At 44.5% G+C, this 25,769-nt stretch overlaps 1 protein-coding gene across 4 annotated transcripts in view; it reads left to right on the forward strand.

The window, feature by feature from the left end:
* ARHGEF28 (Rho guanine nucleotide exchange factor 28) overlaps window positions 1-25,769 on the forward strand; it is a 346,228-nt gene that overhangs the window by 304,762 nt on the left and 15,697 nt on the right. For all 4 annotated transcript variants that reach the window (XM_068248416.1, XM_068248426.1, XM_068248435.1 and 1 more), the window contains 7 exons: window positions 2,327-2,403; window positions 7,786-7,964; window positions 12,531-12,625; window positions 14,056-14,238; window positions 14,346-14,483; window positions 19,516-19,613; window positions 21,853-21,891. In XM_068248416.1, the coding sequence (XP_068104517.1) occupies window positions 2,327-2,403; window positions 7,786-7,964; window positions 12,531-12,625; window positions 14,056-14,238; window positions 14,346-14,483; window positions 19,516-19,613; window positions 21,853-21,891 (809 nt within the window). The remainder of the gene's footprint in view (window positions 1-2,326; window positions 2,404-7,785; window positions 7,965-12,530; window positions 12,626-14,055; window positions 14,239-14,345; window positions 14,484-19,515; window positions 19,614-21,852; window positions 21,892-25,769) is intronic.

The following is a 25,769-nucleotide window of genomic DNA, read 5'->3' on the forward strand; positions in this document are numbered from 1 at the left end:
TCCCCCTGCACTCTGCAATCAGACACAGATCACAGCCGTGCTGTGAGGCTGTGTTTACATCTGTAGTGTCAGTCTCAGCTGCTCCCCCGCCTCCTGCATAGCTCCGGTCCCTGCCCCCGTCCCTTCCCTCCAATCAGCAGGGAGGGAAGGGATGCAGGCGGGGACCGGAGTTCTGCAGTAGGCGGGGAGAGCAGCAGACTGACACTATAGAGATAAACACAGCTAGCTCTGACAAGCTGTTTGTCAGCAGCGTGGCTGTGATTTATGAGGGATTGCAGAGTGCAGGGGACCTTAGGGGGGTTTGGGATAGCAACAGAGGCTGGGCTGTATAGGCAGATCCAGCCTCTGTATGCAGAGAATATTCTTCAAACCCACCTCGGGTTCTCTTTAAATTGGTGTATGTGTGCGGGTCAGGCAAAAACGGTGCAGGAAATTCGGGCCCACCAGGCGTTGCCATAGGCCGTAATGGGAATTACGGCCATAGTGGCACTCAGACAGTAAATTGGGCGCTGTCAAGAGACAGAGCCCAAATTACTATAGAAACTGTGTAATTCGGCTGCCAGCAATATCTGGAAGCCAAATTACGTCTTACTCCAGAGTCCAAAGCGGCCTGGAGGGGAAATGGTAATTAACGCAGCCAGGACTTTTGTAGGACCAAGGTGAGACGTTTTTCGGCTTCTCCCTGCGACAAAATTTCCAGCCACCTTAATTACATGTACACATATACTGCAGTACTGTGATCCTCATATCAGAGCAACATTAGTCTCATAACCTCAGCCACCTTGAGTATATGTCTCTTGGTCACATGATCTCTTTGATTACCTGTCACAGATTTTACGTATTCCAATGTAATGCAATGCAACACAAGAAGCTTGTCATTAGATCATTAGATGTTTGAGATACGAGAACTCTGTTTAAAATATTAACCTTTTGCTTTATAAACCGCACTGGTAATAAAAAGTAACATGTTTAGCACAAGAAAATGTAAAAATCCACCCATCTGTGCGATGTCCGTTCCTCCTCTCATTCTCCCTGGCCCCCGTAAATCGCCCCTTGAAAATTTTGGGTGAAGTAGAATTTTCAGACAGGAAGAGGCAGGCTTGCCGTGGCGATCCCACTGATCACCCCCTATTCCCTGCTTTGCCATTTTCACACCCCTTAAGAGGAAGGAATAGGAGTGTAAACATTACGGCAAGCCTGCCTCTTCCTGTCTGAAATTTCCACTTTAGACAAAAGTCAGATTTTTTTTAAAGGTGTGATTACGGTGATCAAGGGAACGAGGAGACGAACGGACAACGCACAGAGGTGGACAGTACGTGGATACAGCATGAGCATACCTCTGTGCTTACCTCGGGTAGCTTTGCCTCAGGTCATGTATCCTTTAAGTAATGACACTTATTTAGCTGTGGAATCGGCAATCTGCCCTTTCTGTGATTTTGTACAAAACACAGAAAAAATGTCAAAAAAGGTCTGTTTAAAATGTATTCCAAAAATGTGGGGTATCAATGAGAGGGCATCCTAAAACATTTGGAAAACTAATATATACTACATGTTTACAGGCGGAGAATTCACATAGTAGGTTATTGTTGGGATGGCGACAGGCCCGGATTTACCTCACAGGAGCCTATAGGCACAGATGTCCTGGCACCCTAGAGTTCACCCTTCACGAACCTACAAAACCCCGCCAAACTGCAGTGCACGTGTGTTGGCCATCCCAGCTGTCCCTACAGGTAGCCAGAAGTACCCTCAATATTAATTACTTAGAGGTCCCCCCTAGTGTTAGGTAGCTAGAAAACCTCATTAATAGATAGGTAGATAGAAGTGCCCCTGACTGAAGGGAGATCTCCTCAGTGGAATGCTGAGAGCTGGGTGAGTAACCTCTCATTTACTCTTATCAGGACTCATAGGGGAGGAGGAAGGGAAGAGCCCAGGAAGGGGAATGAGCCGCCTTTCCATCATCAGCCACCTGTAGGCGCGTGCCTATAGTGCCTTATGGTAAATCCGGCCCTGGATGGCGATGTTTCCCTGGAATGAAACGTATAGTTGCAGCCAGTGTTGGAGAGAGAAGGCTAGTCTATTCATACTGCAGACAGGCACGCTGGCTGGGAGTGTCAGCCTGCACTGGCTGCGCCTCTGCTGTTTATGTTGGGAAGGTTTCTTCTTGGAAGAGAAAACTCACTATTTGGCTTTCCTGTTGTCTTTCATTCTGACTTAAACTAAATTAATATTTACTTGGAAAGTAAAGTTTCCAAACATAAAGTTGGGTTTATTAAAAAAAAAAAGTGTAATGTAATGAAACACTGTTTCTTTCTGCACTCCTTTTCAGATATACAAGCTCTCCTTTTAACTGACGTGTTGCTGTTTCTCCAGGAGAAAGACCAGAAGTATATATTTGCTGCAGTGGTGAGTTTATAGCTCGGGGGGGCCTTGGGAAAAAAAAGTGATTTAATAAACTGAAAGTGAAGAGAGGTTAGAGCCAATAAATAAAGATTTACTGGCAGCTCCAGATACTGTGCTGTTTCCAGGCCTTCTAAATGCGGAATGTTGTCCCCTTTCTTATTCCGATTTTCAGGAAAAGGGGCTATGCTTAAGGGTTGGGTATTGCAGACCTGTGTGATCTGTGAACGACTACTCTGCTGCCCTTAAAGAGACACTGAAGCAAAAAAAAAAAAAAATTCTGATCTAATGATTTGTATGTGTAGTACAGCTAAGAAAAAAAACATCAGCAGCAGAGACACAAGTCTAATAAAGTTTCCAGTAAAGGAAGAGCTAAGAAACGCCAGTTGTTATCTATGCAAATTAGCCATTGAGCTTCATGACTTTGAAAGTCGCAGAGAACTCTGCCAGACGCTTGAGATAATAAGCTTTAAAAGACAATGTATCTTTTTTTCCCTCTGCAGGGAAGATTGTACAGAGCAGGCTAGTGAACCTTTGAACCCATTTAGAATGCTGAGTAGTGTCTAAACTGCAAATATTAGAGACTGATACAATGTTATAAAAAAAAAACACTATAGAACTGAAAATAAAAATATTAGAATATTTTCTTTGCTACTATAATTCTAGTAATTATCCGTACTACACAACCAATTCATTAATTCATTATTTTTTTTTTCGCTTCAGTGTCTCTTTAAAGGACCACAATTGTGAGAAATTGTAAAATACAAGTGTACACATTCAGTACATTCCCCCAAACTAAAATGCTTGATAAATTACTTTTCTCCTGTGACGACTCTGGGCAGGGAAAATCTAGATGCATCAATGTAATAGATAGCGGAGATACCGCCGCAGAGGCAAGCGGCATGGCGGCTATCTCCGCGTATCAGCCGGCGGCCTCTGCCGCGCAGTTACATGCTGCTGCTTTGCCTGGTCCTTCTTTTGCACATAGATTGAGGGCTACGCGCGCGCCAGGCGACAGGACCTTTATGCGAATAGAAGGGGAGTCAGCTGATCTGACAAGTCAGCTGACTCCAACGGTACTTTGGATTGGCTGAGTGATGGGGCGGCGCTGTGGGGCATCTCTGTATATATAGTACTAGTCTGTCAGTTGTCCCGTGTCTGCTGTTGCGAATGCTAATGTGTTAGCGCTCAGACCCTAGTCAGATCCCAAAGTGTGCTAGAACCAGCTGGAGCTGGGGATCCACACTTAGCCAGATTCTGTTGATAGCTTAAAGTACTAATTGCATTGTATTATCTGTTATGACCTTCTGCTTCCTTTGACTACTCTCCTGCTTATTGATTCTGTACCTCTGCCCATCTGATTCCAGTTGCCGACTCTGCCTGAACTTAACACTGAATAAGCCTTCTGTCTTTGTACTTTATCTGTCTGTACGTTGCCTACTCTGCTTGTCTGACCTTCCTGTCCTCACCAGTGGGCCTAGCCACTGGTGAGGGATCTGTAATAGCCTTCACCTACCCCTCAGGTGAAGCTCGGCTGCAGCACTGTCTATAACACCTGCTCCTCGTGTCCGCTAGCTGCAGTATAGTCTTAATCGCCTGCTCCTCAGGTGATCATCCTTGCAGCTCAGTCAGTGGTCCCTGCCCCTCAGGTGTCCACTGGTTGCAGTACAGTCTGAATCACCTGCTCCTCAGGTGATCATTGGCTGCAGTACTGTCTGAGTCACCCACTCCTCGGGAGATCTCCTCTTCCTCATTACTGTTGCACCAAACACTATCTCACATTGGTTGTCCTGTGTCTGGCTATACTAGCATTATTGGTGATTCTGCAGATCACCACATAATCAGGTATAGCATCTGTATTATTGGTGATACTGCAGATCACCAATAATCAGAAAATCTGTTTTGCTGACACCAATCGTTACAATCAGGTTTTGGACTAGTCCATTTCCTTATGGGGGATTCTCAGTATTTCATTTATTCTGTACAAAAGCACTCCCTGGAATGGATCTATACAAACATGCCGACCTTCCTAATCACTTGTCTAGCAATTGGACTAAGCACCCTTCATGATTGCTTGTACACTGTAACGATTGGTGTCAGCACGCAGAGAGAATCTGATTATTGGTGATCTGCAGTATCACCAAGAATGCAGATATATACCCGATCATTGATGATCTGCAGTATCACCGATAATTAGATATATTGCTAACCTCTGGACACCTATAGGTATATGAGTGTTTGGTGTAACAGTAATACTTTGAGTAATGCACCTGCAGAGCAGGTGATAAGAAGCAGCCTGGAATACTGCTTTATGCTGACACAGGAATCTTCCAACAGCCTGAGATTCTCCAAGGGGTGGAGTCAGGCTGAAGGTATTAGGAACCTGCACAGGAGAAACGCCTGAAGGATGGATGTCACTAGCAGGTCAGGAGACTATCTCTTAAAGGAGAGCGATAGCTCCCAAGGTAGCAACAGATATCAAACAATGCCTAGTCTTGGTGTGAGGTCCGTGGTCTCTACACCCTGGAACTAGTCTGATGCACAACATAAATGATAATACAATTCTCTAGTCTTGGGTGTGAGTTCCGTGATCATCAACACCCTGGAACTAGTCTGGAATATAACACAAAGACAATACAGTTCCCTAGTCTTGGGTGTGAGGGCCTTGATCTCAACACCCTGGAACTATGCTAGAGAATACACAGAAGATAAACCGTATTCCTAGTCTGGGGTGTGAGGGCCTTGATCTCAACACCCAGGAACTGGTCTAACAAATAACAATAACAGCACAAGGAAATCTGGCTCAGTGTAAATTCCCAGGAAACCCTGGTTCAAACACACTGTAAGATCTGACTATGGTCTGAATGCTTCCACGTAAGTGTTTGCAATGGCAGACAACCAGTGAATGACCAGCACCCAGTATAAATAGCACAGCGCTCCCAGCGCCTCCCCTAAGTGCTGGACCAATGGGAACTGATTGAATCGTCAGCTGACCGCCTTGGTCAGCTGACTCCCTTCTGGCTGTCATAAAAGTTCTGCCTCCCGGCGCGCGCGCGTCCTTCTGAACCTGTGTGGACTATCAGTCCTAGCCACACCAGACATGTGTTGTGTACCACCCGCCGCGCTGGACGCGGAACCAGCCGCACCGCTATCAGGGCATGCGGCGGTTTCTCCGCGTTCGGCCATACTAGCAGATGTAGGCCTATGCGTGCAAACCGCGGAATCAACCGCCTTGTTCTGAGCACACGCGGCGGCTTTTCCGCGTTTTCTCACATACACTAGTCTAGCAGTTGGACTGAGCACCCTTCATGATTGCTTGTACACTATCTAGCAGTTGGAACGAGCACCCTTCATGATTGCTTGTACACTAGTCTAGCAGTTGGAACGAGCACCCTTCATGATTGCTTGTATACTAGTCTAGCAGTTGGACTGAGCACCCTTCATGATTGCTTGTACACTAGTCTAGCAGTTGTACTGAGCATCCTTCACTATTGCTTGTATACTAGTCTAGCAGTTGGACTGAGCACCCTTCATGATTGCTTGTACATTAGTCTAGCAGTTGGACTAAGCACCCTTCATGATTGCTTGTACATTTAGTCTAGCAGTTGGACTAAGCACCCTTCATGATTGCTTGGAAGAACAAAGAGAAATCGAGAGCCCAATATGGTGTAATATTGTTAAGTTGGTTGTGGTTTCAAGCAAAAAAATCTTAGATATACTCACAAACATGGGTTACCCATAGGCAGGTGGGGAGTATTAGAACCTGACCCCACTCAGGTTTTTAAGATGTCGCTCTCTGTAGATAGGAAACGGGGTAGCACCTCTCCACCGAGGGTGGAATCAAGATTTCAGCAAAGCTTGGTGTACAGAGTAATATTCAATTGAGTCACAATATATCAATACAAAAGAATGTTTTATTCAACTCTACTTAGTGCACCGCGTTTCGCGGGTGTGGTCCCACTTCATCAGGCAAACAGGAGTATAACTCAATGGGTCTAAATGCAGAAGTGAGCGCCTCTGTCTAGCAGTTGGACTAAGCACCCTTCATGATTGCTTGTACACTAGTCTAGCAGTTGGACTGAACACCCTTCATGATTGCTTGTACACTAGTCTAGCAGTTGGACTGAGCACCCTTCATGATTGCTTGTACACTAGTCTAGCAGTTGGACTGAGCACCCTTCATGATTGCTTGTACACTAGTCTAGCAGTTGTACTGAGCACTCTTCATGATTGCATATACACTATCTAGCAGTTGGAATGAGCACCCTTCATGATTGCTTGTACACTAGTCTAGCAGTTGTACTGAGCACCCTTCATGATTGCTTGTACACTAGTCTAGCAGTTGGACTGAGCACCCTTCATGATTGCTTGTACACTAGTCTAGCAGTTGGACTGAGCACCCTTCATGATTGCTTGTACACTAGTCTAGCAGTTGGAATGAGCACCCTTCATGATTGCTTGTACACTAGTCTAGCAGTTGGACTGAGCATCCTTCATGATTGCTTGTACACTATCTAGCAGTTGGAATGAGCATCCTTCATGATTGCTTGCACACTAGTCTAGCAGTTGGAATGAGCACCCTTTATAATTCCTTGTATACTAGCCTAGCAGTTGGACTGAGCACCCTTCATGATTGCTTGTACACTAGTCTAGCGGTTGGACTGAGCACTCTTTATAATTCCTTGTATACTAGCCTAGCAGTTGGACTGAGTACTTGTCAATCGTAAAAGAGTTTTAAAAATAAAGAAACCCCCCCGAGAATCCCCCATGAGGAGATGGGCTAGTCCAAAACCTATAAGATCTGTCAATTTTTACAAAGTATTGTAAGCATCAGCGACATGTGAACTGTAAAGTGAATTTTACACTGATGCAATTATATATATGCATACACAGGCATTTTCCATTTTTTATTATATATATATATTTTTTTTGCGATAGTGGTCCTTTAAACTGATCGTACACTTATAGAGCGATTCCCCCATACACTGCACACAGATTTTCGATAGATTTCACTCTGTGTTATTTAGAAAGCATTCGCCATCCCCAAGACAGTGGCCACAATGTTTTTTGGCTGCCTGGTAACCACAATGCCAACTAAACGCAGCTAACGCTTCCCATGTGTACTTTACCCAAAAGTCCATACACTGTACTATGGAGGGTGTTTTTCTACTAGCCAAGCAAAGATTTCTTGTTGGAAAAAGCATCAAGTCACTTGTGTGTGTTCTGAAAAGTTTTACTAAGAACGTACCTGTGACTATAATGACCTTACTCACCTATATAGGCTAATTTAGCATTCTAAGTAGTGTTGACCCTCACGCATAGTGCTGTGCTCACCCATCTGGTATTTTTGGTGGATATTCACCAGATTATTTCTACATTTTATTACAGGATCAGAAATCCCCAGTCATTTCTCTACAAAAGCTGATTGTGAGAGAAGTAGCCAATGAGGAGCGGGGGATGTTTCTCATCAGTGCGTCGTCGGCTGGACCCGAGATGTACGAAATACACACCAATTCCAAAGAGGAACGGAACTCCTGGATGAGGCAGATACAGGAAGCTGTACAGAGGTACTTCAGTCATTTCTGGATGCAGTTTGGTCAATGAATAGCTTGGATATGTACATCCAAAACCAGTACATTATGAAAGAAAGATAATGGGGTCATACATAACAAACAGTCATAGTTTTATCTAACCTTTGGCAGCCTTTCCATATTTTGTTCAGCTTGCATAGTAATGTGGACAGGACAGTTTCTAGACTTTCTGCTGCCGATGCAGCAGAGAGAGAGAGAGAAAGATTAGCAGTACTACTGTGCAGTGTTGCCTGGCATCTCCTACAGTTTGCTGCCTGAATCGTGTGATTCAATCGGCTTCATGCTAGGGCCGGCCCTGAATGTAGACAAATACTTCCCTATCAAGCAGCATTAGTGAGAGGGAGAGATGACCTGTTACAGGTCAACACAATTACCTGTCTATTTAAATGCCTTGTGTGCAAATCATGTTGAGCCACAAGGTTCTTTTTCATTTTCATTGTTGCTTGTTACCATTGGGAACACTTCCCTTCCAATGGTGGGTCAATGCAAATCATTTCAACCTTCACTCAACTGTCATGTAAATTGTATGCAGCCTGAAAACCAATCAAAACCAACAGGGGTGGTATTTTGATTAATCTAATTTCAGCATTCCTTCAGTTTGCTAGAAATTTGAAGTTGAAATCATTTGCATGTCAATGACCAATACGGTGCATGAACTTGGATTTTAAGCGTGGATGTAGGTCTCTTAGGGGCCGTTTCCACTAGAGCGGAAATTGGGCCGAATCCGCAGAGTTTCCCCGCAGGCAAATTGCGCGGAGAAACTCTGCCATAGGGGATAATAAAGCAGCCGTCCAAATCGCTTGCCCTAGCGATTTGGACAACATTGCAGCATTTTTCCATGCAAGTGGCAGTGAATTCCGTCATTTGTCTGTGTACTTGCTCAACAGGGAAGTGCCGCCGCCGCGCGTCTCACAGGATGCGGAGACGGACCCTTAAAGCGGATCCGAGATGAAAAACTAACTATAACAAGTACTGTAACTTGTCTATATATCTTATCTAAAGAAAAATCTAAATCTAGCTGCAAACAGCTTCAACAGTTTATGATTATTCCTGTGATACAATGAGAGCGGCCATGTTCTGTTTGTCACATTACACACAGGCAAGCTGCACTGCATCTCCAGCCCTCAGCCTGTGAAAACTTCACTCCACTCTCCTCCTCCCTCCTCCCCTCTGCCTCTGAAATCTCTGGCTAGTAACCTCCTCCTGCCCAGACTGAGCTCCCATAAGCCCTTGCTACTAAGGCTCGGAGTGCCAAGGCACTCTGCAGAAGCTGTGGGTGAGGCTTGTTTAGTTTATAGGAAATTAAGAGTATTAAAACAAAACAAAAAAAAAGTATTTGGCTTGAGGAATGCCCTATAAACTATATGAAAGGAACACAATTATGCAATGAGTAAAAGTTTATCTCGGATCCACTTGGAGTGAGGTGTGCGTGTATGTATATACAGTAAACCCCAGTTATCCTGAACTCAGTTAACCAGAAATCCCAAGCAACCAGAAACAAGTCCTGGATTTAAAGGATGCATAAATCTACTTTACACCTCTTAATTGAATGTAACAGGTTAATTACTGTATAAAGTCTGTCCTTTGTCTTAGTTTTAGTTTTTAATTACTGTATTTCAACATTAATAGTGAGTTGATGGTAAGTATACAGTGTGGGGTATAGTTTTTTAGCTATGCCTTTTTTTAACATCTATTTTCAGGCTACCAGAAACTACACTTATCCAGCATCAGCTAATCCCCGCTGGGGTCGGATAGTGGGGGTTTTACTGTAAATAGATATATATACTGTTTATCACTAATATTATAAATGCTACAGTTTGGATGTTTGTTACTCAATCACACAACAATGGCTGAACGGATTTTAATGACATTTGGCACACACAATAGTACATTACCTGGAATAACATATAGGATGCTTTTATCCCCATAACCAAAATGTGGGCGGAGACAAATACAAATTTCACTGGGAAAATGTAAACTGCAGCCATTCTTACACTGTTTATAGAAGGGTTCTCAAACGTTGCACCTTTGCACACAGGGGAGGACTGGGACCTTTTGGCCTGGGGGGACAACACAAACTAGAGGCCCGTTTCACGGCATCCCCAGCCCAAAGCCATATCTTTCTTGTGTGCAAATCTTCAAATTGTGATGACTAACAGCCCCAGCCACACACACACACACTATGTACCTGATGCCTAACCCCATTTCTCCGCACAATCTACCTGTCTGTGTCTGATGCCTAACCTTAAAGGAGTTATCAGGCTTTTTTTTTTAATGAAAATAAGTGCTACTTACCCAGGGCTCGTCCAGCCCCAAGCTCCCAGCATGTCCCTTGCCGCAGCTCTGCAGTCAGCTGTTCACTGCCGCTGCCTCCCAGCCCCCGGCGATGACGTCAGGCCAACTGCGCCTGTGCAAGCGGCGCTGTCAATCACCGCCACATGGACCAGAGCGTACTCTGCAGACGCAGAACTACTGCGCCTGCGCAGTACACTCCGGTCCAAGTGGCGGTGATTGACAGTGCTGCTCGCACAGGCGCAGTACAGGCCGACATCCAGGTCGGACTGGTGCTATCGCCAAGGACTGGCAGGCAGCGGCAGCGAATGGCTGACTGCAGAGCTGCGGCGAGGGACATGCTGGGAGCGTGGGGCTGGAGGAAGCCCCGGGTAAGTAGCATTTATTTCATTAAAAATGCCTGATAACTCCTTTAAACAACCCCCCCCCCCCCCCCACACACACACACACACACACACACAAACCTACCTACCTGGTGATGCCTAACCCCACTCCTGCCCACCCACCATACAAACTACTTGTCTGACACCTACTCCCCCCCCCCCCCTCCAACTACCTGTTTGACAGTGCCTAACTGCCTGCCTCCCCCCTCCCCTGCCGCCAATCATACCACAAGAAGAAAAAACATTTCCCCTCAGGCCAGGGTCAGAATGGGGATGATTATCACACAAAAAAAAACTCAGAGGGCACTGGCCTGGGCAGAGAATTGAATTTGACAGCAGTAGCAGGCAGGCAGCAAAGTGTGAGTAACTCAGTGACAAGAAGGGAGAAGAAGTACAGAAACAAAATTTATAAAAAACACCTTCTCCTCTGGCAACCTGGACCCGACCTCCTCTATCCTCCTGTCTCCTCAGTCCTACACCTCCTCCTCCTCCACAGCAGCAAGCAGCTATAGGTGGCATCTCCAACTCCCAGCCCCAAGAGTGTCCGACTCCTCCAGCCAGGACAGCCAGCCAGCCACTCGTAGCCGCAGCTCCAGGCCCCCAGCCCCCCCAGCACAGAAAGCTGAAGAGTGAGACAGCTCACTCCCACGACACCTCAGGCACAGCAGCACAGGGGAGGACTGTGTCCGACTCCTCCAGCCAGCCAGCCACTCGTAGCCACAGCTCCAGGCCCCCAGCCCCCCCAGCACAGAAAGCTGAAGAGTGAGACAGCTCACTCCGACGACACCTCAGGCACAGCAGCACAGGGGAGGACTGTGTCCGACTCCTCCAGCCAGCCACTCGTAGCCACAGCTCCAGGCCCCCAGCCCCCCCAGCACAGAAAGCTGAAGAGTGAGACAGCTCACTCCGACGACACCTCAGGCACAGCAGCACAGGGGAGGACTGTGTCCGACTCCTCCAGCCAGCCACTCGTAGCCACAGCTCCAGGCCCCCAGCCCCCCCAGCACAGAAAGCTGAAGAGTGAGACAGCTCACTCCGATGACACCGCAGGCACAGCAGCACGTTGCGGGCGGCAATGGCTCCAGGGGGGGTGCGGAGTCAAGCAGTTTCAACCCACCTGGCCGGAGAGGACCTAAGCTATTTGTGTCCTTGTGCCGCTCACATCCACCGCAGGCGCAGCCACGCACAAGGGCACACCACGGCCGGCCGCCTCAGCCCCTTATTTGATTGGATACTTCAACTTGCCGGGAAATATCGCGCGAGGTTGCGATCCCCACTGCGAACCTGTCACCTGTGGTATGTCTGCGGCCGCTGCGTATAGCAGCGGCCAGCCCTAATTACTTAAGATTCGGGCAGCCCGGGGGGCAATTGCCCCCCGTCCCCCTGGGCCAGTCCTCCCCTGTTTGCACAGTTGGTCACTGGGTGACTGGGATTAATATTCAGAAAAGTGGATGAAGCCTACAAAAGCCAATCAAAATTCATCTATTGATTTCCAAGGGGAATCTTTAATTGCTGCCATTCTTGCACTGCTAATGGCACAAGCCTCAAGCCTGGTACAGTTGGTCATTGGGTGACTGGGGTTCAAATTCAGAAAAGAGGGTGGAGCCAAATTCAGATTTATTTTATTTCAATGCAAATTATTAATGCCAAAGACTGCAAAGCTCACAAACTAGGTCACTGAGTATTTGAGTAATTGTGGGGTAGGGTTAGAAAAAGTGGGCATCAGCTATTATGTAATAGATTCCACTTATCTGCTGTGTGTCCCCCTGGAATGTGTGACCACTGACCAGCATGGCATGCCACATTACTAATTCTCTCATGACAATTTTGGATGATCTTTCTTTCGCTGCACATTTCTTTTCTGTAGTTGTCCTGAAGAAAATGAAGAAGGGAAGATGAATGAATCTGATGAAGGCAAACGTGCTGCAGAAGCACGAACAGCCAAAGCTCAGGAATATCAAGGTATGTAGATGCATTTGTTGCAGTTTCTTACTATCATAGGTGTTCTTAAATAGATTTATTATTAAAGACTTTACTCAGAGTCAGTTTTTCTTTACCTAACAGTCATCAGAAAAAAGGTCGGTAGTTACTGCAAGACCATAAAACTTTTAGCCTCATGTATGAAAGTCAGTGTGGCCAACATAAACCCAAACATAGCACTGTGACCGCGTGATTTCTTCACAGGCCCCTTGTAACAACTACTGTGGGAACCGTAATTGCTCACCACCACCCACTAAAATCAAGTGTGCCAAGCAGAACACCCACCACCATCACCATAACCAGTGCGGGCTGTTTATGCCCCCCCCCCCCCCCATCCCCTTCTTGCACCTCTGGCACTGTAGTTGCCATTGGCCGGTTTTGGTGCGCCGTATCGGTTTTTATGTATAGAGTGCTTGGGGGGGCCCAATGTAAAACTTGCATCGGGGCCCACAGCTCCTTAGCTACGCCACTGCCTGAAGTACATCTGTAGCCTGACAGAGGAAAGCAGAACAGTGGCCAGCTGAATTCAAGAGCAGTGGAGAGTACCTGGTGCAGCAGTAGGTATGCTGTGCTACTCTTCTAATTCAGATGATGATAGAGAGAAAGCCACCTCTCCCCCCTCCCATTACACCCCTGGTACCATACATTAGTAATGTGTACAGGTTATTCTGCCCCATTAAGACTTGCAGTTAAAGAGTTGGGGGAACAATAGAGTCGATAAGGAAAGAACCAGTAGCTGGAAATAAGGCCAGGTTCACAATGTACAAATCAAAAACTGATCTGTGGAATAAATCAGTTATTAATACGCATCAGTTTTTGATCCGCGACACTCTGGAAAGTTAGAGCACAGTCAATGCAATGCATCCGTTGTGCCGGATTTATAGTTGCCTCCCCAAACTTGCAGTCTGTTGTCAGAATGTGCTGATGGATCTGTTCTAGTAGATTGTGTAGAAAAGGTGCACATGATATGCTACTAAGGCTCAATGGAGTGCTCTAAAGCAGGCTGGGCACATGCACTTAAAATCGAATCGTATCTGAATCGGATCCGTTCTAACTGAGCAATTTGAATGGATCCTATTTATTAACATACTGTAGGTTCTTTCACTTCCATTAGGATCTGGTCCATTCAGCTTGTTAGAGAACAGACCATTTTTAGTGCCAATGTGAATCAGGCCTAAGGGAATTTAATTGATAGTGGCTGATTATCCTAACCTGAAAATTCCAGTGGGGGGTTTCCATCTGAAGGGGCTCTAACTCGCTCTTTGGTGTACTTAATTGTCACTTCTTTTGTCCTACAAGGAGGTTGTGGTGGCTGACTTCAGTCCTCTTTTTAAAATAAAATGGTATTTTAGAGATTATTATAGATTAACTGATAAGCAGATGATGGAATTGTTTTTCTCGATCTACCACAGAGGTCCTCACCATTCATGACCAGCAGATTTGTAGCTATTTGGAAGAGAAGCTGCAGATCTTCGCGGAGTTTGCGGCACTTTGTGGAACTGGCGATATGAAACTGGAGACACAACTTCTTGTGAAAGCCGATTCTGGAGAGATCCCTCCTGCTGCATCATTGCTGGAGGCAGCACTAAAAGAGAGTGAGTAATACATGCGGCTCAGAACAAGTTACTCCTACCTCTTCACCGAAGCACAAATGTTGCATGGTTACTCATGTTTATAGTTTTTTCTTTTTTTTTTTTGACAGCTGAAAGACTTTACATGATTTTAGCTTCACAAATGGAGAGTCCAGCTTGGCCATCTGAGGATCTTGAGAATTCTGATAGGTCAAGAGGGTATTCAAGCATGGAACCAGTTGAAGAGAGCCAGGAAATCCAATACAACTGTGAGTTCCTGAGACTTTGTATGCTCTTTGTGAGAGTGAAGGGCACACGGGCAGGACCGGGCCAAGGCAGAGGCTGGAGAGGCTCCAGCCTCAGGGCGCAGTGTAGGAGGGGGGCGCACAATTCATTCAGCTGTCATTCACAATTGTGTTTCAAGCAGAAAGAAATAAGAAAAGGGGATACATGACAGTGACTGCAAGTCAGATAACTAGAGATGAAGGTGTTGGGGGCCCTGGGGCACCTATTAGTCTAATAGCAATCAGCGTGTGATGGCTGGGGTGGGAGGGATGGAGGGGCCCACTTTGGTGTCTCAGCCTTGGGTGCTGAAGGACCTTGTCCCGTCTCTGCACGCGGGGGACTGCCTGTGGCATAGAAATGGAGGTTGCAGAGCTAGTGACTGCTACTTGTCCCCGCTTCACAGTGCTTTAAGCCACGTCTCCTGCCCCCTGCAACCTGTAAATTCACCTCAAATTCTCCCAAGCTGGATGACAGCCCCCCCCATCTGCATGATCTCCCCCCTCAACTTAATTGTGCTCATAGGGGGCCTTTGCACTGTTTTTGGCAGCATAGCAATTTGCCTGTCCTGCTCCGTTGCTCCATTAGTTTGTGTGCTCTCATCTTTCTCCTCACAGGAACACCTCTTCTTCATTACCCGACGCATGTTATTACATAATGGCATCCCAATGGGTCATAGGGAAGAGACAGCCAAAACGTTGCAGGGGCCCTGGGGAGAACAAATCTGGGGCAATTACCCTGTTGGGCTCTACATTAGCCACCACATCTGCTTTCAGTGGGGTACCATATACAGTATGTGTGCTTTTGAAAGTGATATTCCGATATATCCTTTTGGATCTTTCTTGGAAAACGGGTTGGTAGGGAGGTGAATAATACTGGGATGGGCCCTTATTGTCTGAATTCGCATTGGGCCCCATGTTTCTCAAGCTACAGTAATCAATAAATGCTCTCTACACACAGTTTCCAGTACTTAGCAGCTTTGGTGGTTCATGTAAAAATACTGTTCTAATTGACCTTGCTTACCTCATTTTGGCTGGTTGTTCCCCACTGGGAAAGACAAAAAAAAACCACTGTTCTGTTTCTGGCTGATGCTGACAGCCAGGAGGTAAAAGAAAAAACAAACCTCTTTTTGTTTTTATTGTACCTTATTCTCAAATGGCCACTAATATTTACGGTACTTACCGTAGCAATAAATGATACATTTTATCAGTGTGCTGATAACAGTTGTAAATTGTTTGTTTTAATTACAGAACTCCATAAAAAGTCATTGGTTTGGGCATTGAACAGTCATAACTTTTTATGTATACCTGTGAAACATTCTGGTCTTTCAGAGGTTAGCAGCTAGAAAAGTTTTAACATCCCTCAAACTCCCCAGTAGCCATTTGTCTGCCTTAGGCTATAGGAGGCTGAAATCGATTGAAGAATAGGTTGTCCCAATAAAGCCAAAATTCAGCCTCTTGTTTTTTTTTTAATGCATAAGATTTTGAAATGTTCACAATTAGCAATGCATTGCTGCATAATTGTGCCTCACACATACGTTCTTTTTGCAATAAGTATATTTATTATGTGTTGCTGGCTTTTCTTCGTCGTTCCTTTCCCCAGCACAGAGCTGATCACTTGACCCCTCCCACCTGCTCCCTCTGCTGATGAGAGATTAATGCTTTGTGACCAGCACCACAGCTCAGCAGCATCTTATCTTCTGTCCCAGCTTAATAAAAACATGGTTTATTCCCAAACTATCTCTGTGTTTGTAAAAGCCAGGAGTACCTCTCATCACTATGCTGTGCCTGCAGTAAGGAACTATTTTCACTGCTGTTTTATTTAACACTTCATAAAGCCACTAGAGGTAGTGTGAGTGGAAATAAATGCTTTTTTTTGTTTACCACCCTGAGCATGGAGAGGGAGATAAAACTCTGCTGAGCAGTGTAGCAGTGCAATGCTGACCACAAATAGTTAGTCTCTTAGCAGTGTGATGAAATGGGCAGAAGCAGATGACCAGTTCTTTGCTGATTAGTAAAAAGTGGATGGTGCGGTCCTCTTACTGCCTCATGTTGGTGATGATATGATAGGGGGAGGAGTTTGGACAACAATTTAAGACCTAGTATATTCAACAAAATTACTACATTGTCATATCAACATGAAAAGAAGCTACAGGGCCCAGCTACCCAGGTTATTTCAGTATATTTACTGAAGCAAGTACAGATGTGCAGTGCACAAAACATTTTACTAATGCTAATTTTACTACTACTATATGCTTTAAAAATGGGAGACTGGGCACATGGAGCACTATAACAATTTACAAAAGTTTCTAAGCCCGTTATATATTAATCCAAACTAAAATAAATGGAATGGAGTTGGGCTTTAAAGTGTACCCGAGGCAAACCTCTGGTACAAAAGGGCAAAGAAGAGGGTTCTCACACATTTATGACAGCTCAAATTAACTGTTGGGTCTGAATCAGGAAAGGTGTGGTCCATCAGGTAGAACACATTCCTCTCTTTCTCAGTCCATCCTAAACACGGGCATGGATCTGGCCCTCCAGGCCTGGAGTTCGACACCTGTGCTATAGAGGCTTCACACACTGTCCTCTCGTCCCCCATTTCTTCTCCTCTTCAGCCCTGAGGGTGGCCATACTGTGCCTGCACAAGTACAGCCACAGCTGCACAATGACCCGGAGAAGCTCATGCATGAATGGCTGCAGGTGTGGCCATGCTTTCCTTAATGCAGCATGGCTGCGCTCGTGACAGAAGAAGACTCCAGGCCCAAAGATAAGCAGGGTGGCGGGAGGACCAGGGATGCCTCTATAGGATCCAGATCCCTTAGGTGCGGTAAGTATTTCCTTTTTGACCCGAGTTTAGGGTTCACTTTAAATCCTTATATTAAAAAAAAATGCTGTGTATAAAAGGGAGACTTTCTCACCTTTCCCAATAAATATCAAAGCTTGTTGTTTGTTGTAAGTCTGGGTAAAATAAGGGTCCAATCAATAATGTAAAAATACTTGTAGTATTGATTTTAGCCTGGAAGGATGAGATGGGCATCTGACTCCTATTGCTTACCCTCCTTCAGTGATTGATCACCCACTCCTCCATCGGCATACACTGAGTATAGCCGAACTATCCTCCATTACATTAGTGGCTAGGCACAGAGAGTATGATGCTGGCTGCTCTGACAGGTGGATAGGGGTGAAGGAAAGGTCTGAACAGGCCGGAGGGTTAGGGTCCTGGCAGCTTCAACCACCCCTCCAGCTAACCCTGGAAGATAAGTCTCCTCTGGCTTGGGGGATGAAAAGAGAAGTGGGGCCGTGCATTGAAAAGAGGATGAAAATACTAAGGGTTGATTCACACTATGAGAGCTTTTTAAACGGCAGAGATTTTAAAAGCTCTTGCTAATGCAATCCCATGGGGGATTTTTACAAAATCACATTGCTCTAGTGTGAACACTCACAATAGGATCACATTAGCAAGAGCTTTTAAAATCACAAGTGCTGTGAAAAGCTCTTGTAGTGTGAACGGGCCCTAAGGCCCCATTAAACGCTGATTCACACTGCAAGAGGTTTTTTGAGCGTTAGTAATTTGAAAAGCTCTTGCTAATGCAATGCTATGGGGGGGATTTTTACAAATTTACATCGCTCCAGTGAGAATAGACACTTAGGATAACCTTACCAAAAGCTCTTAAAGTTACAAAGCGCTTAGAAAAGCTCTTGTAGTGTGAACAAGCCCTTATGCTGAGTACACACGATGCGATTTTCCGTCCGATCGATTTCTGATTAGATTCTGCAAACTTTTCTTATCTATTTCCATTTACTTCTATGAGAAATCGATCAGAGAAACGATCGAAAATAAGATCGGACATGTCGGAAATTATCTATCAAACGATCTATCTAACACAAAATCGAATGGTGTGTACCTAGCATTACACTTAAAGGGGCACTACCGGGAAAAACTGTAACATTTAAAATATGTGCAAACATATACAAATAAGAAGTACATTTTTTTCCTGAGTAAATTGAGCCATAAATTACTTTTCTCCTATGTTGCTGTCACTTTCAGTAGGCAGTAGAAATCTGACAGAAGTGACAGGTTTTGGACTAGTCCATCTCTTCATAGGGGATTCTCAGCAAGGCTTTTATTCTTTATAAAGATATTCCCTAAAAAGGATTTAAACAATGATGCTGGCCAGCTTCCCTGCTCGCTACACAGTTTTTTAGCAGTTGGACAGAGCTTTTGAAAATAAATATATTTTCAAATGCTTTTGAAAATAAAAATATCCCTGAGAATCCCCTATAAGGAGATGGACTAGTCCAAAACCTGTCACTTCTATCAGATTTCTACTACCTACTGTAAGTGACAGCAACATAGGAGAAACATAATTTATGGCTTATTTTACTCTGGAAAAATGTACTTCTTATTTGTATATGTTTGCACAAATTTTAAAATTTACAGTTTTTCACTGTAGTGCGCCCTTAATCAGTTACTCTCAGTTATAACTGAAAGGACAACTGATTTTCAAAGTAATGCCCATGTTTCCCAATGGTTCAGTTCACACTATACACGGTTTAACTGAAACATTTTTCTTAATGCACTGCTATGGAGATGAAAAAAAATTTACCAACTGATGAAGAGTAAATGGGGCCCAAGGGTGGTTTATCTTAACAACTGTCTCCTGACTGGACCACACCGTTGTAATTTGCGTTTTCGCTGTCCTGTAAGTGAACTGCACAGGAAGTGGAAAGGTGTGAAGAAAGACAATTTACAACAAGGGAAGGGAAATGCAATGGTTCAGAAGCATTTGAGTCGGGTATCTTCATACACTGACTGCATAGGTATGGGGTTACTGTGTTTTCCTGTGTTTTCCTGTGTGTGTGATGGAATCCTATGCCTGTCAAGCACCAGTACATAAATCTGCAAAGTATATACATAGTTTTCCTCAATTTGAAGAAAAGCATATTTCTTAATGGAAGTGCTAACTGCATTTGGGCCAGTAATACCTAATTTAGTATTTGTCCATCTTTCATGTTTTAGGCCAGTCTCCTGAACTACGAGATGACGACTCTTGTTTTGTGGATGCCAGTACTTCCTTGGGAACCAGTGATGCAGACATGTCTTCTCCAGAGGAAAGGGTAAATGTTATATACTGAGGGCTCATTTTATGTTTATAGCATAACAGCTAGCTTCAGTTCAAGCCTAAATTCACCCTTAGATTTTAACAAAATCAGGATCCATGCAATAGATACAATATTGGGAAATATCTCAGAGGGACATAGAAATTAAATCCTGTGAAGGCCTTCTTATCCATTCTGGCTGTATAAAAATAAGTGGCTGCTGCATGTGTGGGGTGATTTCCAGTCAGGAGGATGGAGAGCAATGCCCAGCGGCAAGTGGCCACAAAATAGGTGAGCTAACCCTCTCTGATGCTGGATGCAGTCACTAGCTGGCTAGTTCAGTATCGCAGAAGGCGAAACTCTGTTTCACGTATCACCCTCTCATCCCTGCTGGTCTGCATCTTCATTCCGGGTCAGTAGATACAAGTACTGGAGGCAAATGATCAGCAGGACAGCCAGGTAATTAGCATTGTTAATGACCATTGCATCCTCCATATCCCTCCCACTTCAGCATCTCTTTAAAGCTCTTTCCACAGGAAAAAAAATTATTCTTATCAAATTTAGTGCCGGCTCAAGCATCCGGCAAGCACATGTATGCGGCACCAGGCAATCCCCGCCTGTGCCAAATACCGGGGACTTTGCTATATACGGTGTGTGTGTTTGTGTTTGTGTGTGTGTGTGTACTACAGTGGAGTTGACCTTTTTTGCTTTTCTTATATACTCAGAAGTAGTGATGGCATGAACTGGTCGTAGGTTCGCAAAGTTCACGTTCACCTACAAACAGTTTGTGCCATTACTACTGAGAAGTTTATTTTTTTTTTCGGCACCACTACACTCCTCCAGCATTGTATCGGTTTATAGTTAGTGTATGATTTTTTTTTATTTATTTTTTTTTACATATACACAGAAAGTGGGTGCTTTTATAAATGTACTGTAATATACACATGGTGCCTGTGTATGTTCTGCTTCAACACTAGGTGGTGCTATGTGACCAGATTTATTACAGCTTTGCAGTGGATACCATCATTGGTTAGGCTAGGCACACATGATTTCATTACTCTTTGTTGCCCTTTCCTGCTAATTCAGATGCAGGAAATTGTATTGGCATGGTATCGCATATGTAAAGGACAGAAGATTACAGAGCTGGTGATTATTTAGAGCTGTTTACTAGGACATTTTTGCATTTAGCCTCCTGCATGTTGTTTTTTTATATAGTATGTCTATAAAAATACATTTGTTAAGTGCTTTTCTCTGGACTCAAAGCGTAAATTAAAAAGGATGTCTTCTGTTAGCAAATAGGTGGGAACTAAGCATCTCATCTGTTCTTCATTTGAGATATTATTGAGAAAGAAGCAGATGTGGGCAGCACGGTGGTGTAGTGGTTAGCACCCTCGCCTTCCAGCACTGGGTCCCCGGTTTAAATCCCAGCCAGGGCACTGTCTGCATGGAGTCTGTATGTTCTCCCTGTGTCTGTGTGGTTTCCTCCTACATCCCAAAACATACAGATAACTTAATTGGCTTGCCCCCTAAATTGTCCCTAGACTACGATACATACACTACAGGATACATACATAGACATATGACTATAGTAGGGATTAGCTTGTGAGCCCCTCTGAGGGACAGTTAAAGAGGAACTCCAGTGAAAATAATGTAATAAAAAAGTGCTTCATTTTTTACCATAATTATGTATAAATGATTTAGTCAGTGTTTGCTCATTGTAAAATCTTTCCTCTCCCAGATTTACATTCTGACATTTATTAAATGGTGACATTTTTACTGTGGGCAGGTTATGTATCTGCTCCTAGTTGTTTTGTCTGTTACAGACAGCTGTAAACAGCCATTTCCTTTCTGTGAACATTGTTACATTGTGGCAATTTGCCCAGAAAACCGCGGTACCAGAGTTTCTTGTGGGAGGGGTTTCATCACAAAATCAGTCATACAGCGCCCCCTGATGGTCTGTTTGTGAAATGCAATAGATTTGTCATGTAAAAGTGGGTATCAGCTACTGATTGGGATAAAGTTCAATTCTTGGTCGGAGTTTCTCTTTAAGTCACAAGACAACATACTCTGTACAGCGCTGCGGAAGATGTCAGCACTATATAAATACTAAATAATAATATTTTAATCAATATTTCAGGACTGAGGAAACCAACAACAAGTGTAGCTGGACTTTGATGATTAATACTATGTAAGGGTCAGTATCCTTGTATATTCAGTGTTTACTGCATATTTACAGATTTGTTTCCCTCCTTTGTAGGTTGAGTTGAATCACACTGTGAGCCGTACACCAGAAGAGGTAAGTAATGAATACAATCTGTCTTTAGCACTCAGTACAGTACATGTAAGCACACAGTACAGTACATGTAAGCATGTGTAAGCATGCAGTATAGTACATGTAAGCACGCAGTATAGTACATGTAAGCATGCAGTACAGTACATGCAAGCACGCAGTATAGTACATGTAAGCACGCAGTATAGTACATGTAAGCATGTGTAAGCACGCAATACAGTACATGCAAGCACGCAGTACAGTACATGCAAGCACGCAGTATAGTACATGTAAGCACGCATTATAGTACATGTAAGCACACAGTACATGTAAGCACGCAGTATAGTACATTTAAGCACGTGTAAGCACGCAGTACAGTACATGCAAGCACGCAGTACAGTACATGTAAGCACGCAGTATAGTACATGTAAGCACGTGTAAGCACACAGTACATGTAAGCATGCAGTATAGTACATGTAAGCACGCAGTATAGTACATGTAAGCACGCAGTATAGTACGTGTAAGCACGCAGTATAGTACGTGTAAGCACACAGTACATGTAAGCACGCAGTATATTACATGTAAGCACGCAGTACAGTACATGTAAGCACGCAGTACAGTACATGTAAGCACGCAGTACAGTACATGTAAGCACGCAGTACAGTACATCTAAGCACGCAGTACAGTACATGTAAGCACGCAGTACATTACATGTAAGCACGCAGTACAGTACATGTAAGCACGTGTAAGCACGCAGTACAGTACAGTACATGTAAGCACGTGTAAGCACACAGTGCAGTACATGTAAGCACGCAGTACAGTACATGTAAGCACGCAGTACAGTACATGTAAGCACGCAGTACAGTACATGTAAGCACGCAGTACAGTACATGTAAACACGCAGTACAGTACATGTAAGCACGCAGTATAGTACAGTATATGTATGCACAGTACAGTACATGTAAGCACACAGTACAGTACATGTAAGCACGCAGTACAGTACATGTAAGCACGCAGTACAGTACATGTAAGCACGCAGTACAGTACATGTAAGCACGCAGTACAGTACATGTAAACACGCAGTACAGTACATGTAAGCATGCAGTATAGTACAGTATATGTATGCACAGTACAGTACATGTAAGCACACAGTACAGTACATGTAAGCACACAGTACAGTACATGTAAGCACGCAGTACAGTACATGTAAGCACGCAGTACAGTACATGTAAGCACGCAGTACAGTACATGTAGGCACCCAGTACAGTACATGCAAGCACGCAGTACAGTACATGGAAGCGCGTGTAAGCACACAGAACAGTACGTGTAAGCACGCAGTACAGTACATGTAAGCACGCAGTACAGTACATGTAAGCACGCAGTACAGTACATGTAAGCACGCAGTACAGTACATGTAAGCACGCAGTATAGTACATGTAAGCAATAGGTACAGTATATGTAAACACACAGTACAGTATATGTAAACACGCAGTACAGTATTTGTAAACACACAGTACAGTACATGTAAGCACTCAGTACAGCATATGTACAGTGGGTTGCAAAAGTATTCGGCCCCCTTGAAGTTTTCCACATTTTGTCACATTACTGCCACAGACATGCATCAATTTTATTGGAATTCCACGTGAAAGACCAATACAAAGTGGTGTACATGTGAGAAGTGGATCGAAAATCATACATCATTCCAAACATTTTTTACAAATAAATAACTGCAAAGTGGGGTGTGCGTAATTATTCGTCCCCCTGAGTCAATACTTTGTAGAACCACCTTTTGCTGCAATTACAGCTGTCAGTCTTTTAGGGTATGTCTCTACCAGCTTTGCACATCTAGAGACTGAAATCCTTGCCCATTCTTCTTTGCAAAACAGCTCCAGCTCAGTCAGATTAGATGGACAGCGTTTGTGAACAGCAGTTTTCAGATCTTGCCACAGATTCTCGATTGGATTTAGATCTGGACTTTGACTGGACCATTCTAACACATAGATATGTTTTGTTTTAAACCATTCCATTGTTGCCCTGGCTTTATGTTTAGGGTCATTGTCCTGCTGGAAGGTGAACCTCCGCCCCAGTCTCAAGTCTTTTGCAGTCTCCAAGAGGTTTTCTTCCAAGTTTGCCATGTATTTGGCTCCATCCATCTTCCCATCAACTCTGACCAGCTTCCCTTTCCCTGCTGAAGAGTTGCACCCCCCGAGCATGATGCTGCCACCACATTTGACAGTGGGGATGGTGTGTTCAGAGTGATGCGCAGTGTTAGTTTTCTGCCACACATAGCGTTTTGCATTTTGGCCAAAAACTTCAATTTTGGTCTCATCTGACCAGAGCACCTTCTTCCACATGGTTGCTGTGTCCTCCACATGGCTTGTGGCAAACTGCAAACGGGACTTCTTATGCTTTCTGTTAACAATGCCTTTCTTCTTGCCACTCTTCCATAAAGGCCAACTTTGTACAGTGCATGACTAATAGTTGTCCTATGGACAGAGTCTCCCACCTGAGCTGTAGATCTCTGCAGCTCGTCCAGAGCCATCATGGGCCTCTTGACTGCATTTCTGATCAGCGCTCTCCTTGTTCGGCCTGTGAGTTTAGGTGGACAGCCTTGTCTTGGTAGGTGTACAGTTGTGCCATACTCCTTCCATTTCTGAATGATCGCTTGAACAGTGCTCCTTGGGATGTTCAAGGCTTTGGAAATCTTTTTGTAGCCTAAGCTTGCTTTAAATTTCTCAATAACTTGATCACTGACCTGTCTTGGACCTGTCTTGTGTGTTCTTTGGACTTCACAGTGTTGTTGCTCCCAACTTCTGAGGCCCTCACAGAGCAGCTGTATTTGTACTGACATTAGATTACACACAGGTGCACTCTATTTAGTCATTAGCACTCATCAGGCAATGTCTATAGGCAACTGACTGCACTCGGATCAAAGGGGGCCGTATAATTATGCACACCCCACTTTGCAGTTATTGATTTGTAAAAAATGTTTGGAATCATGTATGATTTTCGTTCCACTTCTCATGTGTACACCACTTTGTGTTGGTCTTTCATGTGGAATTCCAATAAAATTGATTCATGTTTATGGCAGTAATATGACAAAATGTGAAAAATTTCAGGGGGCCGAATACTTTTGCAACCCACTGTATGCACATTACAGTATATGTATGCACACAGTACAGTATATGTATGGACACAGTACAGTATATGTGATTCTGCAATTCTGAGGGCATACAATATAAGAATTCAGAGGAAGGCTTTCACAGTATGGATGCTCATGCCTAGGCAGGTTTCGTGCTGTCTCCCTCTTTTTCTCCAGAATTTTGGGTGAATGTTTACCATATTTTTCTTTTCGGCGTATAAGACGCACCTAGGTTTAGAGGGCAAAAAGCAGGGGGGGGAAATATACTAAACTTGGTACGTCCATGTGCCAGGAGCGTCTTGTAGATGCCCCCCCCAATAAATGTGTCACCGCTGTACCTCTTCTGTCCCCCATGTGTCCTCTTCTGTCCCCCATGTGTCCTCATATGTCCCTCATGTGTCCTGTGCTCCTCCATGTTCTCCTCTGCTCCCCCATAATCAATGCAAGCAGCAACAGCACGGCTCACCTAATCCATTGGCCTGTGACGATCAGAGACCCCTCCTCTTCCTCACTGTTCCCCTAGTGCTGATTGCGTGTAATGATGCGATCAGCAGAAACCGGCACTAGAGGAGCCATGAGGGAGAGGAAAGGTCTCTGATGGGCTTCGATGAGTTAGGTGAGCGTGCTTCCCCTGTTCGCGAGCGGAGGACAGAATGGTACACAGTACAGGGAGTCATCACGGCAGGTTCGTATCTGTGTTTGGAATTCAAGATGCAGTGAGTTTTTCTACCCATTTTTGGGGGAGAAAAAGTGGCTTATTTGC

The sequence above is a fragment of the Hyperolius riggenbachi genome, chromosome 1, assembly GCF_040937935.1.
Source record: "Hyperolius riggenbachi isolate aHypRig1 chromosome 1, aHypRig1.pri, whole genome shotgun sequence".
NCBI lineage: Eukaryota > Metazoa > Chordata > Amphibia > Anura > Hyperoliidae > Hyperolius > Hyperolius riggenbachi.